The sequence below is a fragment of the Lutra lutra genome, chromosome 2 (assembly GCF_902655055.1).
Source record: "Lutra lutra chromosome 2, mLutLut1.2, whole genome shotgun sequence".
NCBI lineage: Eukaryota > Metazoa > Chordata > Mammalia > Carnivora > Mustelidae > Lutra > Lutra lutra.
In genome coordinates, this window is record NC_062279.1 from 205,913,198 (window position 1) to 205,931,075 (window position 17,878).

General features: G+C 39.6%; 1 protein-coding gene across 1 annotated transcript in view; it reads left to right on the forward strand.

The window, feature by feature from the left end:
* The window catches only part of FRAS1 (Fraser extracellular matrix complex subunit 1), a 413,592-nt gene that overhangs the window by 140,556 nt on the left and 255,158 nt on the right, over nucleotides 1-17,878 (forward strand). Inside the window, 1 exon segment of the mRNA XM_047719626.1 lies at nucleotides 13,250-13,357. Coding sequence (XP_047575582.1) covers nucleotides 13,250-13,357 — 108 coding nt within the window.

A 17,878-nucleotide genomic window follows, 5' to 3' on the forward strand; every position in this document is an offset into this window, starting at 1 on the left:
GATGTTCTGGGGAACAGGAGCTGAGCAGAACAGAAGCCCATTTATGAAGTGGTTATGAATGAGGGGCGGTTCACAGGTCTGGAAAGAGCTGAATAGCGTAATGGAAAAATGAGGAAAGTAAAATGTAGTTGATTAGTTCATCATTAAAGTTAATCATCTCCGTGGTTTTGGCCCAACCGAGCTGGCTTTCTTTTTTCTTTTCTGTTTTTTCCCCCCACTTTAATTCATAAACCGAGTGACAGTGGCCAACAATACTTTAGGGTAGACTATGGGGCTGTAGTGTGTGAGATCGTACGGCAAGGGGAACTTCCGCTCTTCCCCACGACTTAACCCTGAACCTGTGGCATACAGTAGTGATCTTTGTCACGTACCCTGCCTGGACAGGGCTTCAGAGTTCTCCTCAACCCAGCATTTTAAGTGGCTTTTTTTTTTTTTCTTTTTCTGCAGAGCAGGCATGTGTGAGAAATCCTGTTCGCCATCTCTGACTTAGAACTTCAGAAGAATATTTCCACTATTAGCCCAGGACATGGAAACAGCAGCAGCTCTGTAATTATGGCACTCTTCTCAGTTGCCAAGATTAAGAGGGTTGATTTGAGCAGTGGGGTCTGGTACAGTGTGTTTCCATACCGTTATTACTTTATTACACCATGTGGCTTTATAGAAGGGTTCCTCAGACATTTCCAGAGGAAAAGCTGTTTTTGTTTCCTTAGAAGTTTAAGATCTTGAGTAAGATATTGAGAATAAGATTGCTAAGGCAGGGCTGGCTACCCTTATTGGTCCCAGATTCCCTCCTGCACAGAAACCCTTGCCAGCTGCGAGGAGGGGGGCGGAGGGGGCAACAGCAGCCAAAGTCAATTAGCTCAGTTGATCAGTTAAACGCGCAAACCTGTCGAGAGCTGTTTCTCCAGAACTAGTATGTTTTAGTTGAAGGAACGTGGTTCTTGAAACCAAGCAGTCCTGGCTTCATATTCTGGATTTCCCAGTGAATATAAGTCTCCAACAATTTTTTTAAGTTTTGGGTTTTTTTTTTGGGGGGGGGGTAAAACAGAAGCAATAATTAAGTAATTTACAGGATTTTTGCAAGGATTAAATGTTACGTGTAAATTCATACACATATACACACATTTCTATGTAGTATGTATAATATAGGTATATATATGCATGTGTATGCAGCTATAATACACATAAAGATATATATGACACACACATATATAGTATCTTGCAAAAAGGAGCTGTGGTTATTGTATGGACATATAACTTGTGTAATGACATTTTAAAATGGACACTATAAAATGGACTTTGGAAAGTTGTGTGTTTGATTTTTTTTAAAATGCATTGTCTTCATGGTATCTTACTTTGAAAAGTAAGCTTTCTAATTTGCTTGCACACTAGGAGTGGTTGTATATTGATGACCTTGGTCATGAATGCACACATGAGAAGAAAAATCCAGCAGATGAGGAACTGCTTTATAACTCAGGCGCAGAGATGTGCAGTGATGACCCCTTTGAGGAATAGAGGTCAGGTAGAGATTTATCTGGAGTACAGGAAAGGTCCAAGGATGGAGAATTGGGAGCCTCTGCTCTACCCTGTAAGTGTCGGGCACTGTGCTGAGGAACTGAAAATGTGTTACCTAATTTATCCTCCTAATATTCCTCTATAAAGATATTTTATTATCTTTATTCTTTTTATGTAAAAGTAAACCAAGACCATCAGGATAATTACCTTGTTTAAGGTTCTGAACTATTTAGGCAGGGAGCTAGATTCCCACTTCCAGATGTAGGACTCCAGAATTCATCTCCAGATTAGGGACACTGTGCCCTAACCTCTGAATTTTATAGAGGATGGATCTGAGGACCTGGCAAATGATGTCTAGTGTGCCTAGCTTGCTGAAGGCAGGTTCTAACTCCGAATCCAGTACTCTTTTTTTGTACTCGGTTCTCTTTCCAATTATTCTTTTCTTTTGTTCCCTAATTGTTTTAAAAATCTTGTTTCTTCAACTGTATTTCAAGTTCGAGTGCATATGTAAGGGATGGGGTTGTATTTTCTTGCTTAGCAGAATGACAGATCCTCTGTAAATTCTTGGTCGCTCGAATTGTTGAAGGATTTGGTCTCTGAAATTCCATTTTGAATGAGGCAGTCTATATATACATATATATAAATTGGGGCTTTGAGATTTTTAATCAATACTTTATAATAATGGTTCTCAATGTTACTGGATCCACTGAACTTTTTTTTTTTAATCCTATCTGACAATCTTTATCTTTCAACATTTTCATTCAGTGTAGTTACTGATACTTGAAGGTTTATATTTACTATCTTACCGTTGTTTTCTGTTTGTTTTAATGTTCTTTCTTTTTTTCTCTCTTTTCTTCTTTTGAATCAATCCAAAATTCATTTCCCCATCTTTTAGCTTGTTAGTTATCCGTACTTTTACTGTTTCTTTGAGTGATAACCCTACGGATTACAATGTCTGCTAATTATTTTCTCTCTTCCCAACTAGGACTAGGACCTTGAAATGCTTTAATTTTTATTTAACCCTTTGCTGTCTTATGTCTTATTGTGCAGCTTGTCTACATATATTTTAAATCCCACAAAATGTTATTATTTTTGTTTTGTGCAGTTATTTTTTTAGATTTACCCACTCATTTGCCCTTCCCATTACTCTCAATTCCTTCTTACATTACTGTGTTTCCATCTTCAATCATTTTCTTTTTGCCTGAAGAACTTCTTTTTTTTTTTTTTTTTTTTTTAATGTTCAGGTCTATGGGTGAAAAGTTCTCATAAGTTTTATTAATTTAAAATCTTCATTTCAATATTATTTTTGAAGGCTATTCTTGCTGGGTATAGAATTCTAACTTAGTGATTGTTTTCATTTATCGCTTCAATGATTTTGTTTTCTGACATCCATCATTTTTTGTGGATAGGTTGACTATCAGATTTATTGTTCTTCTCTGAAGCTAACTCTCCACCCCTCTATAGAGTTGAAGATTTTTCTGTATGGAAACAACTTAAGTGACTGTCAGTGGATGAATAGATAAAATGTGGTACACACATACGGCAATATTATTCAACCTTTATAAAAAAGAAAATCCTATCATAGGTGACAATATAGATCAACGTGGAGGGCATCATGCTAAATGAAATAAACCAGACTGAGAAAGATAAAAACGACATGATACCACTTATGGGTGGAATCTTAAAAACAAACAAACAAACAAACTCAAAGCAGAGAGTAGAAAGTGGTTGCTAGGGGCTGGAGGGGTAGGGAAGAATAGAGAAAAGAAAAAGATTTTATTCTTTACTGTTTTCAGTAGTCTGACTCTGATGTGTTTAGGTATTATTTTCTTTATATTTATTCTGCTTGACAGTCATTACTTCTTGAATCTATGGCTTAATGTGTTTCTTCTGTCTTGGAAAGTTCTCGGCTATTATTTTTTCAAAAATGTATTTCTGCCCCTTTCCTGTCGTGTCTTTCTCAGTTGCCCATATGTTAAAACTTGAAACATGTTTCATTGTCTCCCATGTTCTTTTCTGTTTTCTATACTTTTTGTTTTTGGTCCTTCAGTTTGGATATTTTCTGTTGGCATCTTCTTACCTACCAGTATTCTTTTAAGCTATGTCCAGTATGCAGTTAAACAAAATTAATCTCATTTGTTTGTATTTTTCTGTTCTAGAATTTCAAATTAATTGTGGTTGGAGATCCTGGTTATTTGATAAATTTTCATAGTTAATTTTCAATTTCCAATATATTTTTTGTCCTCTGTTATTTTCATAAATTTCTAAACAAAAAAGGTACAATCTTTCTTTGAGTTACATGATAATTAAAATTCTGGATGATTCAGTGTGTATTATTACCAGTCAGTAAGTTCTTTGTGTTTATATGTAAAACAGAGTGAGGATAAATATCAGATAATTATAAACAGATATTTTACTTACACGAATGTTCAGTAGGATGTTTGAATGTCATGTGGAAGTGAGACAGTTTTTCTTCATGTTTTACATGACATGAAATCTAGAATTTATGGTCCCTATCCATTAAATGCCAGTAGTACCTCACAATCCTCAATCTTCAAAAAAATTCTCAAAATGCTTCCTAAGGGAGGCATAACCCCTGTTTAGGAGCCTGCTTTACACAAAAATAGTGAGGTTGCATTGCTTATAATGATGTCTTTGACTCAGGGCCTTGGCCAGGACTGAAAACAGACATTCAACTACCTGGTTGAACGTGAGTGTCAGAACAGCTCTCAACCATTTACTGGATGGCCAGTTTAACTAGGCCAGCTGCCAAGAGGCTGGCTACAGGAAAAAAGTGTTAGGGATTAAGGACATGCAGCAGCACTTCAAGCGGTGTGTACAGTGTTGGCATGCTGGAACATGATAGCATCAGGCAGGTGAGCCCGGCATTCAGTCAGAAATAGAGGGGCCCTTTCAGAGCAAATGTCTTGACTGAGACTTAAGTCTAGAAGGCAGATCTCGGGGCATATTGAAAATGGCCATTGCACGTACAAGACTTTTATTGGACAGCATTGGGAGTGAAGTGCTGTTGTCTGTATATCTGGCTTTTCAGCAATTACATCACAAAATAGCTAGCGATTATCTAAATTTGGGAATATCTGTCTAACCATCAGTCAAAAACATTGTAAGTGCCTGCTATATTTTAGTCACTATGGGAGCACAAAGGTACTTATATATAAAGAAATAGTCTACTCTTGGGAATGGTGGGAGGAAAACAAACTAATTTTTTTAAAAGAATGATAATGGTCTATTAGGGAGAAAAACAAGAAAAGACATAATATGAGAGATGATGGTATAGCAATAATTAATTTCATGGGCAAACATTTTGAATATTTCTTTGTTTTTCTCTATTTGCCTTAGCAATATGACATGAAGGTTTTGGGAGAAAAATTTTTAGAGGAAAAAATGTAGTTAAATACTTATAAGCTATAGTAGGGTCTCCTTAATATCTGACTTACTTAAAGTGGAAATATGAATCAGACTTTTTATTCATCATAGAACTTTTTTCTGTGGGTAACATCTCTAGAAATTTATGAGGGTTATTTTGTCATTGGGGTACTCTTAAGCTTGTCCTTTTATTATAACAGGATTATGTTAGAATGAATGGAAAGCTGGATATAAAAATAGAAGAGCTTCAGAACTAAGCCTATATTTCCATTGTCTCAGAATTAGGAATATGAAGCACATTCACTGGGCATTTAATTTTATTCTATATTTTGAAGAAATTCTTTTTTTTTTCTCTTTCTTTCTTTCTTTCTTCTTCTTCTTCTTTTTTTTTTTTTTTTTTTTTTTTTTTTTGGTATGCTTTTCTAAGAGTATAGTCTCCACAGCACTGTCTAGTGGAATATCTTATAAACATTTAAGCTGTGGAAAAGTTAACTCCCCCTTACCTTGGAAACTGGAGATTCCAGGAGGGATTTTCTAAAGCTCTAAATGCTACAGCTACTCCCTCTGTCATAGAAAATACCATCATCAACTGGTTAATGTGGCAAATGACCAAACTCATAGCTAACATTTATTGAGTGCTTCCTGTGTACCAGTCACCGTGCTAATAAGTATACTAATTTATTTCATCTTTATTATAACTCTGTTGAGTTCTATCTTATCCGTAGTTTATATGTTAGGAAATAGACACTCAGGAAAGCCAAGAGATTTGTTCAAGATTCCACAGCTAGGGAGCAGTTGAGTTGGTATTTGAACCTGTTTACCCACTGTACCATATTGGTATTGCTACTTGAGTTAGTATAGTCTGTGACCTTGTGTTCATAGACCAAGGCTGTGGGTACAGAAGTAGGTTGGTTGGAAAAACAAAAGCTTTAGAATCAAATGGACACTGGTTCAAATAAAGGTACTATCACTTATAAGCTCTGGTAATATTATCTAACCTCTGTGAACCTTGGTGTCCTCATCTGTAAAGGAGGGGAGATGATATCTCAGAATCTTTTAGGAAGAAATATAAAAGATCTGAATGTGCCAAAGACTCTGGAATCCAGAAGGTGATGTTTTTCTCCTTTTTCTTTTTTGTGAAAAATAGTACTTGGAAGTCTGGCATTGTGGAAGTGGTGGAGCTTTGGGGACATGAGTCAGGGAAATACTTAGTCAAAGAGGCAGAGAGGTCCTCCCTGAGGAAGTGGTATTTCAACTGAGACTTGGAGGACATGTGAAAGTTTGATTAAAAGGGGTAAGGGTATATAGGGCACCTGGGTAGCTCAGTCGGTTAAGTGTCCAACTCTTGATTTTGGCTCAGGTCATGATCTCAGAGTTGTGAGATTGAGCCCAGTGTTGGGTTCCGTGCTGGCCATGGAGCCTACTTAAGATTTTCTTTCTGTCTCCCTCTGCCCTTCCCCCCTCAAAAAATGAAGGAGGTAAGAGTGTGCTTTGCAGACATGGGGAATTTTAAGGCAGATAAGTCACTTGACTTCACAGTCCTTTCCTCTGAAATTTGGGGTACTGCCCTCATGTACCTCATCTTGGCCTGTAAAGTGAGAGGGTGGATGTGACCTGGGAAGACTGCTGTACAATAGAAGGCATTCATTGTCATTGATATCAGGTGACAGTAGTGTGGCATGGAAGAAAAGGATGGGTTTGAATCCAGATCTGCTCATTACCAGATGTGCTCTAGACAGTTCCTTTACTCTTTCCACACCCTATTCCTTCATTTATAAAATGAGTGCTTTTATAAATGCACTTATAAAATAAGGCTTTATTCCCAGGATGCTGGGAGGAGCTGTGGGCTGGCATGTATATTGGGGACCTGCAGAAGTACTGGCATGTGACAGGAGCTTGTACCCTTTCCTTCCCTGCCCCCACTGTGCTACCACACCAGCCTAGGGAGATGTGTGTGCAGGAACTCACTGTTAACTTGCCATGCTTTCAGCATCTCTTGTCAGCCAGCTGAACAAAGACATTTTCAGTTATGTGAAGCGGCTATCTTTTCATCTGTGATTCATGCTGTTGTTTCTGTATCCAAGCTGATATTCCTATAGTCGGTGCCTTCGGGTTTTTCATTTTAAGATAGCAGGAGGGGGAGATCAGGTACAAGCTAGCCACTCCAGGATGCTGAAATGGGAATCTACTTAGGTCCTTGGTATGGAAAACAAGAAACTCCATGAGGGAGCCTTCTATGGAGCGAGATTTTGAAATTGGTCTCAGGGAATGGTCTGCCATTTTCTCTCTTATTTAGCATTAACTTGTATTTGCTCCTCCTGAAAGGAGAGAAGTTAATGTAAATGTAAGGGCTCCTATCTTTTCTTAACAATAAGTATCCTCTGCTCTTTTATATTTGGGGCCGGATGAGGAGCTTTACGTGAACTTTGAAATGAGATTGAATGAAAAAAGGTACTGTTTATCTAAGCTGTCTGAGGAAAGGCACTTGAGGAAAGAATTGAACTCTAAAAGAACCTTACGAAAGTTATTGATTTGTTTCTTTATGGTTCTTTGACAAACAAGAACATTATTTCCGTGCCTGAACTGGAGCTGGGTCAAAGACCTCTTTTTTATAGATTATCTTTTCTGAAAACCAGACTTGTCAGAAAAATAAACCTCCAGAAATGAAGATATGAGACCCAGTTGAATATCATGGCTCTTTCTTGCTTTGAAGGACAAGTAGGGAACACAATTAATTTTTAAAAATCTCACTGAGTGCCTGAAAGTTTAGGAAAATAAATGGCTCACTGTTGTCAGTTTGGTAGGTTGCTTGCTTCAACTCTACTTCCCCTGTGCTAGTTTAACTTCAAAGCCCAGATTCCATTTACCTATGGTCAGCAGGAAAACGGACACAACATTTTTGTTGTTGTTCTTATACCTTATATTTTAAAAGTAACTTTTAAAGGTCACAATAAGTTTCATCTACTATGTGCAAATACTGTTCTAGACATTAGGGACACATCAGTGAACAAAACAAACAAAATTCCTGCTTTTTTAGGGCTATGCTCTAATGGGAAGGAGAAAGACTGTTGGGAAACAACGGTATAATACCATGGAAAGTGGTGACTCCTAGGAAGAAAACCATGTAAAGGAATAGATAGATGCAAAATATTATCTGAAGAGGTGGTGTTTGAACAACCACTTGAATAAAACGAAAGAATAAGCCATGGTGATGTTTGGGGCAAGAGCACCTCAAACAGAGGGAATGACCCATTTTAAGGCCCTGACCTAGGAACATACTTGGTAGTTCCAGGAATAGCAAAGAAAACCAGTATAGCTAGAACCAGTAAAAAAGGTTTGTGAGAAAGGTACAGAATGAAGTCAGAGAGAGAAATAAGTTGCCACTTGAACTTTTTGAGCAGTAGAGAAGCATGACCAGATGCCATTGAGCTATGACAGTCCTATCCTGAAGCTTATCTGCATTCTGGATCCCCGCTTTGGAGCCTGGCTTGCTCTAAGTGACAAGTCATGTTCCAGGCGCTTGGAGAACCTTTTAGCACCCCATTCCTTGGAGGAGCTTCCAACAGCTCTCATTTGTCAGCCCTCAATTTACCCCTAAACTGATCTGTGACCACATAATCTTCAGCTGGGTCCTCCCATTTGACTCAAGGAAGCTTTGGGTCAACCAAGGGTGAGCATAAGGACAGAAGAATCAGTAATCCTTGATGCCAAGAAGATCCACCAGAATTAGGAAAACAGATTAAAAAAAGGAGAGTGTTGTGCTGTCTTCCAGGATGTAAATTCACAGGGACGTGATGCCCAAGCTGCCCACAGGTGTTCCCACACCCAGAGAAGCCAGGGGTCCTGGCCTGCATCTCCCTACCTGGGAGGTTTTCATCAGCTCCATATCTCAGCCCCGAGTCACCTAAGGATGGTTTTGAGAAGCTGAGATTTTTGTGAAAACACTTCATTTAAAGAAATATGTTTCACTGAATAAGTGAATAAATATACATGCCTATTATACTGGTCCAGCTTTTCTAGAAAATTTTAATATGCTATGAGAAATTATATAAGTTCCATTTTTGTTACTGAAAAAAAAAATAGGAACTGTGGATAAGGATAAAGGAAAAAACCTGGGAACGACCATCTTTCACTTACTGGTTTATGTAATTCCATGCTTTGTTTCCATGTATATAAATATGTTTTTATTATAAAAATGACATTTTAGTCCACATATTGTTTTGTAACTTGGAAGCACAGTTTTGGGTGAGCTTTATTTCTTTTTTCTCATTTCTGTTCTAAGAAACCAAGGGAATTTAAAATGAGATGAATTAATCAATAATTGAAGGAGGGTTATTATACCATTCAAATTGAAGAAAATTTATGTTGACAGGTGATATACTGGTGTTATAGAATACTATAAATAATGTCCCCCCAGAAACTTGAGTGAGGGATATATTCATTGTTTATTTTTAGGATTAATCAAATGTTCAATAAATACTTAAACAAGCGAAATAGGTTTTTTTCCTTGGATTACTTGGCTATTACTTTAAGATATTTGAAGATGGAGATACTATATTATCTGTAAGAACATTTGATTCACGTATTATTAAAAATATTAAAATCTGTATTAACAGATCATATTTTGATTGCTTTTTAGGTTTGTCATAATCTAATCCTTTAATCTATATTCTAGGGAGAAACTATTTTAAGACTTTCTTTTGCAAAGTGTATTAGGTTGGAAGAGAGGATTATAAAGCAATGAAATTGCAATAGTAACACAGAAGATCTGTAAAACTTGCTTTACAGTGTTATTTCTTTGGACTTATGGCTTTATCCAAAGTTTTAGCTATTGAGGAACTCTAGTATCCCCACCTTCATAAAGCAATTTTATGGAACCATAGAAATTGATTCGTAAAGTTTTAGACCTGAAAAATATACGGCCATCTATCCAGGCCTTGGTAAAGGGCTCATTTTATTTAAAATTAGCCATAAATTACTTACTCTATGAGGACATCAATATAAGGAACTTTTGGACAAGTCCAGTGACTAGATGAGGAAGAATTTTTTTCAAACATGGTTTAATTTCAGTAAAGTAATAACCTTGAACATTATGGGGTTTTTGAGGTGCTATCACTTAGACGTTGTTTTTTATCAAGATCTTGCATCTTAACTGGGATATCTCATTTTGCCTGGATGGATATTTTCTTGAGGGTTAGCAAGTTCTCAGGGTTGTTCATTAATTCATCCAACACTCAGGAACTGTGCTCGATGAAGGGGACACACAGAGAGGCATAAAACGAGACCTCCTTCTTTAAAGAGTCATAGTCACAGTCATAGTCTGGTAGGAAGACAAATACGTAAGCAAATTCAGGAAGACTTCCTGGGTTAATTCAAAGTGAGATAAACCTCACTGAGATAAACCTCACTTTGAATTAACATAAAGAAAAATTTATGTGTCTTTGAGTGAAAGTAAAATACCACTCCATGTTTTTAGAAGATCTTGTTTAGAGTTCCGTAAGCCAAGTCCAGTGACTGAGAGCTGCTAACAAGTGTAATGGACTGTTTTGGAGTGTGGGGTCATTGAGAAAATAAATGACATGCAGAGGAGTTGACCCCTGGTCTAAGAATGCCACATATGGAGAGAGTGGAGGTGACTGTACTGAGAGACATAGTGACCGTGTGGAGGGGCAGAGCCATCCTGTGTCCAAATGAAAGGAAGACATGGATGCCTGCCATGTCAGCTCAGCCAGACGGAGACTTCCAGTTACCTAAGGAGTGTTAAAAATGCAATCTATGCATTCATTCTTCCCTTTTGCTGAAATGTCCTGAATCCTTCCAGTGTTAGAGTCCTAATGAAATAGTAATTTCACTGTTTTATGTGTGTAGGCTGGAGTGGGAAGATGAGAAGATCAGGTAATTATGGAACAGTTTTCACTCTGGAAAAAAGGGAATGTTTAGGAGATGCTGGCTAAATGTGACATCTTAGAAAACATTTGGATTAAAAATAAATTAAGCTTAATCAGCCTTTAGTAAGTTCTAGGCACCACTCAGACCTTTTTAAATACATCATCTCAGTTGAGCCTTTCAACAGTCCTATGAGTTAAGTACTTTATCATTCCTGCTTTACAGGTGAGAAACCCAGGGCACAGATAACCTTAACTTGATAACGGACTCACCCTTCTGAGTGGTGACTCCAGGATTCCAGCCCGGGCAGCCTGGCTCCGGACCTTGACTCTTCAGGTCTCCTAGCAGCTCTGTGCCCTTGAGCAAATTGCTTGACCTCCTGCATTTTGTTTTCTCATCTGTAAAATGGGAATAGTCCTAACAAAGGTGCCAGCTCCACAGAGCCGTCACGCATGTAAGTGCCTTGCAGAGAACCGATGTGCAGGTACTTCCGTCTCCGCTGGGCCCGGCCCTCTAGAGTGATGGCAGAGCTCAGGAAAGCGGGCTAGGCCACCCTCCTCTAGTACCACACAGATGCCTTCTCTGTCAGTGTTTCCTGCTCCAAGAGTCACGCGTAAGTCAGCATGAGATAGTAATCAATAAATGGTAGCCGCTGGTTTCGCGAAGTTGTCATTTTTATTTAATCCTGAAACTGATACTGTGCTCTTGAAATCAGCGGGGAACATATATTACCTCGTGCCTGGGAGGAAATTTGTTCTTCTTCCCCTACTTGTCATCACGCTTCTGCTTAAGAGGAGACTGTAGTTGGCACAGTATTGCCAATTTTGGAGGAATGTGTTACATAACAACAAAGAAAGAAAGAAAGAAATTCAGAGGTATTCCAAAACAGGTTCTAGTACTCATCTGCTTTGACTCAGAGTTTTTGTGAACTAGCTGCTGGGAATGTAATCTTGCTTTTGATACCTTTGGTATTTCTTAAGCAACTTTGGGTTTGAAGCACATTCTCTAAGAGGTTATACACTTAACATTTCTCAGTCTGAAGAGATGACTTCATTTATGTTTGGGAATGTGGTGCACACCCATGTAAGTCTGTCCTAGTGTTGGCATGCCAGGCATGGTCCTCCAGAGAAACAGAACCAAAGGAGACATATGGGTATCTTTATATATATGTATATATAAAGTAATTTATTTTAAGGGATTGGCTCATGGAGTTGTGGGGACTGGCAAGTCCAAAATCTGTCGGGCAGGCCAGCAGTCTGGAAATTTAGGCAAGAGTTAAAGTTGCATTTGTGAGTCTGATTTTGAAATTTGTAGAGCAGGCTAGTAGCCTGGAAACTCAGGCAGAATTTCCATGCAATAGTCTTTTTTGTTTTTTGTCAAGAGAGTGAGCACAGGCAGACAGAGTGGCAGGCAGAGGCAGAGGGAGAAGCAAGCTTCCTGCTGAGCAAGGAGCCCAATGTGGGACTTGATCCCAGGACGCTGGGATCATGACCTGAGCTGAAGACAGAGGCTTAACCAACTGAGCCACTCAGGCGCCCCATCCACGCGAGTCTTGAGGCTGAATTCCTTCCTTTCCAAGAAACCTCAAGTTTTGCTTTAAAGACCACCCCCTGATTGGCTGGGGCTCCTCATGTCATCCAGGGGAATCTCCTGTAGTTTAATCAGCTGATTGTAAATGTTAATTACGCGTATAGACTGTCTTCACGGCAGCGGACCGGCCGGTGTTTGACCAAACAGCCAGGCACCGTAGCATGGCCAAGGTGACGTTAACTGTCACACTTTTTTGTGGGGAAGTTCCAGTTCATCCAAGTTCCAGTCAAAGGCTTTCGTGTTCATGATCCCTGATAATGTGTGAGTCTGATGGACGGTGCTCATGCGCATGCCTCCTTGTACCCCAATATGTGTAGCATACAGCTGCGCAGGTCACAGCCACCCAGTGCGTGGGTTGGTCCGCCGTAAAAACACCCAACTACTTCCTCCAGTCTTCGTTTCTACAAGCGTTACAGTAGGCAGCCTGCAAGGGCTAAAAGGTAAGGTCTAGGGGGCTGGTATTAACTAACGGCAAATGCTGCTTTTAGGATGCTGGTTACCGCTAGTGCAAGTGTCATTTTCCTTTAAACATGCTCCGATGGTTTCGGTTAGTTAACAGCAGAGAAACTTTAAGTCAGGGAGCAACCTGTCCTCCCGAGGTTTCAGGCCAATCGATGGATTTTACTCTGGGTATCGACAGCTCTCTGCTGCATGCCCTTGTTTTTGACTACGTGGGCTGACTGTGGTGAAATGGATTATACAGCTTTGATTGCCTCCCGGGGCTTAATCAGTGTCCAGCAGGCCCTGTGTCTGCCTGTGACTTTCCTTTGCCTTTTAATTGTTCAGACCGTGGGGTTGTTGATGGGGCGGTTTCTCTGGCCTCCTACCTTGACTGATTAGTTTTTAACTCAGAGCCTGTGTTTCCTTGCAGGATGCCACAACTTGGAAGCCTGATTCATGCCAGAACTGCCGTTGCCATGGCAACATCGTTATCTGCAAACCCGCTGTTTGCAGAAACCCTCGGTGTGCCTTTGAGAAGGTACGGCATCCTAATTATATCCCAAATGTCATGGTAAAGTCAGAGCAGGTTAGGGTTTTTGTGACTTTTCAGTCATCTGGTTCTGACACGTATCCCAATCTCTAATTGGAAGCCTTATGAAATGCAGGAGAGAATTTTAACACATCACATTTAAGAATATCTTAATTTCTACTTATTGATAATTTACTCGGGACTGGGCACTCAGTTTTACAAATGTTACCCCACTTAATATGTGGGGATAGGAATCTTTCTCCCCACTTTATAGATGAGGAAATGAAGCCTAGAGATTTCAAGCAACTTAAGCACATTATGCAGTTAATAAACTGCTACCCAGAGGATTCCCCGGGCTGACAGATGCTAAAGCCACAGATACGCACCACGACATTTACAAGCCACTGAATGGATTGAGAGTCAGCATTGACTGCATGAAGATAATTGTCTAAAACCATTTTTTGTTCTGCCACTGACTGTGTTACTGCCCGCTGTTGAGCTCCCACGGAACATGGCAGAGGCTTTGACTCTGGAAAGCTCCTGGTTGGCCAAGTATAGGAGGGATATTTTTTCCTCCTTTCCCCTTTGTTAAAAATTTTCAGTTTTTTCCGACTAGACATCTAATTCTGTTACAATATTTTTTCCAGTTGCTGACTCTTTTCTTTTTAAAGTGAATCTATTAAAAAAAACCGCTTAAGCTTCAAGTTTGAACATTGGAAGCTTTCTGGAGAAGACTAAATTATTTTCTTTAAAAAACATTCTATCAATTCCACAAGCACGGTTTATGTTTTTAGTTCCCTGCCTCCCCCATAATAATCTTGAGACGTTATGCCGTCTAGTGCCAGTAAGTTTCTGTCTGTTCTTAACATCACAGTGAGGAAGGTTCTGCATACCTTTTGTTGTAGGCCTCAGTTTCTTCATGGGTATATTTCTGGGAAGCCAGGTGTACATCCAATGTTGGTAAATTTAATAATATTTTGTTGTATATTGTGGGACTTTCTATTTTATGGAGCAAATACTCCTAAAATGTCTCTACTTAGCTTGTTGAATGATTCATGTCAGAATCTGAATTGCTCATATAAAGACCATGAAGACATGCCCTCTTCCATTTCATGCAAATAACTCTGGTATCATGTGAGAATAAGAAGCCTTGGGGCGCCTGGGTAGCTCAGTCATTAAGCGTCTGCCGTAGGCTCAGGTCATGATCCCAGGGTCCTGGGATCGAGCCCCGCATCGGGCTCCCTGCTCAGCAGGGAGCCTGCTTCTCCCGCTCCCATTCACCCTGCTTGTGTTCCATCTCTTGCTGTGTCTCTCTCTATCAAATAGAAAAAGAAGGCTTTCATTAAATGTTAGAAAGATATCGATTGTATTGCTGGAAACTAAATGTATTCTATTCCAGGGGTCAGCAGACCAGATCTGACCTGCCACTTGTTTTCGTATGACCTACGCATAAAGAATAGTTTTTATGTTTTTAAAAGGTTAGGAAAAGACAAATGGAACAATATTTCATGATACAAAAATTGTAGGAAATTAAGTTTTAGTGTTCATAAATAAAGTTTTATTGAAACACAGGCATGCTCATTTGTTTATGTGTTGTCTGTGGCTGCTTTTACACTGCAAGGATGAAGTTGTGTAATTGCGATGTAGACCAAATGTGGCCTCCAAAGGCTAAAATATTTATTATCTGGCCCTTTCCAGAAGATAAGTTTCTGACCCTTGTTGGATACTGAACGTGACGTTGTCCCTTTCTCATTTGTTTTCCTAGTTTTTCTCATCTTGGTAAATGGCAACTCCTTTCTCCCAGTTGCTCAGGCCAGAACACTTAGCATCGTCCTTGACCCCTGACTCTCTCCCACATCCCACATCCAGTGCATTAGCAGACACCCAGCTCTTCCTTCATAAAATCATAGGTCCCAAATGCAATTTCCCTGCTTTTAAGTCTGGTCCCACCTGTTATCATTTTTTTGGTCCGTATTCTTACTGTATTCTTTTAACTTGTTTTACTTTTCCCATACTTGCCTTGTTCTTTGTGATCTCGATACAGCAGTCAGTGTGGTCCTATTAAAATTTAAGTCAGGTCATGTTGGTTCTCTTCTTAAACCTCTCCAATGGCTTCCCATGGCTTCTCACTCAGAGTAATCGCTCACAATATCCTGTTACGGTGCTATTACACCTCTGTAATTTGTAATTAATCTCCTGTTCTTTCCCTTGCTCACTCTGCTTCAGACACCACGTCTGCTTAGTGTTCCCTGGAGATGCCAGGCACACTCCCACCATTACAGCCTTTGCACCCTGCCTTTCCCACTAAAATTGCCTTTTCTCCAGATACAGATAATATATGTGGCTTGATCCTTTACTTCCTTTAAATTTTGCCCAAACACCAGTCTATTTAAGATTGTAAATCCCTACCCCACCACACATTTCCTATCCCTCCTCCGTGTTTTATTTTTCTTCTTGACACTAACTAATACCAGACATACTGTATATTTTACTGATATCTCTTGTTTACTGTCTCTTTTATTTACTGTATATCCTCAGCACCTACAATAGCCCCTGAGTGTGGTAGGTACCCAGTACATCTTTTTTTGACCGACTGAATGAATAAATGAGAGATGAGGCTAGAGAACTGTTAAGTTCAAGGTTATGGAAAGCCTTGTACTATGCTGCATGCTTGGGATTTCATTTTGAAGATGATAGACTTCTAATGAAGATTTCAGGCATATGGGTAGAGTGTCCAACGTTTCTTTTAGAAAGACCTCTGGTTTTTCTAAGATAATGCATGATATTAGAAATGCAGGGATCAATTCAGAGGCCGTGAGAACAATCCAGATGAGGGGATAAAGACCTAAGTCAGAGCACCAGTGGCATAGGGCTCAAGAGGAAAGGGCGGGTTACAGCACACTTAGGGGATAGACCAGCAGAAGCAAATGAAGTCAGGAGGGTGAGGGAAAGAAAAAGGAAAGATGATTCCCAAATTATGGTGTGAGCACTTTTTGGTTATCTGAGCCACCAACTGATATTAGAAATATGGGATAACGAAGAAAAGCATTCCATCTGGGAGGAATGTGATGGTTTCATTTTAGGGAACATTACGTTCGAAGTGTCCATGGAGGAGCCAGGTGGATAAGCCACCCAATATACAAATCTAAAGCTCAGAGGAGAAAGCAAGGTTGGAATCCGTATATGAGTATTATTAGCATATAGTCAGTAGCATAAACCTTTAGAATTAATGAGCTCATCTTAAGAGATTTTGTGAAGAAACAGTAGAAGATCAAGGATGCAATTTGGGGAACACCGTCATTTACAAGGAGGTGAGCATAAGAGAGGGAACTTAGGAAAATTGAAGAGACATGGTCAGAGAAGTAAGAGGTAAGAAGTGGTCAGAGAAGAGAGCGGTATTATGGTAGCCAGGAGAGTAAGGCGTTGGTATCAATGGTGTTGATCACAGGCCACCCTGAAGCTGGTGTCATTGGAGTGGTGGGGAGGAATCTTGTATTGTAGAGGTCTGAGGAATGAATAGAAAGTGGGCATAGGAAGCCGAGCAAAGGCTGTTCTTTCAGGGGGCTTTGCTGAGGATAGGAGAGAAATGGGGCATTAGGCAAACATCAGTACATCTCTGAAGTTTCTTTGAACCTCCCATCCCCAACCATTGAATGCTCCTTTGTGTGGCCTTGGTGCTTTGTGCTTACCTTTATTAGAGCCCTTGATCAGACTGCAAATGCCAATATATTTGTCTGCTTCCTCCTTCAGACTCTTAGCTTCTGGAGAACAAAAACCTTGTCTTCACTGTTGCAGCCCATCAAACAGCACGGTGTATGACGCTTAGTCAATATTTGTAAAATGACCAAATAAGACTGATTTAAAAACAAAACAAAAAAATAAATAAAGTACCTGGAGAAAAAAAAAAAGGACTTTGCTTTTGATATTAGCACAAAAGAGACATGATCATACTTGGAGGAAAGGGAGGATGACCCAGAAAAGAGAGAAGCTGAAGATATGGGAGGTGGAGTAGGGAGGACGGACAGAGACAGAATGAATGAATTAGAAGGAGTGGTTTTTAGGGAACAGAGCATGTGGGATCCAGAGCTTGGGGTGGGGAGGACAACCCTTTCTCTAAAAGTGGAAAGAAGGAGACATGGATAGATATAGAAATAGTTAAATTTGTAAGTAAGAAAAGGGACAGGATACTAAAGTAGTATGTATCTAAAGGTATCTATTCTTACTTTGTGAAGACTTTGAGGTTCCATTGGGAACTGAAAGAGAGTGAATGTTAGGAGCTGTCCCAGAGGAGAGAAAGGGACTGACCAAGGTTGAGGTAAAACAGGAGATCAGGAACCTGTGAGGGTATCAAGCTGCATGATGGAATGATTTTCTAAGGGATGTTTCCTAGCCAAGTGTAAGGGAAGAAAAGAAATTGTGGAATAGATCCAGGATTGGGATTTTGCCGTATTAATGGCAAGAAAGAATAGATATACAGGAAGTATTGGGAATTAAGGCTAACATGAATAGGAAAGTGAGGCCAGCTGGCTA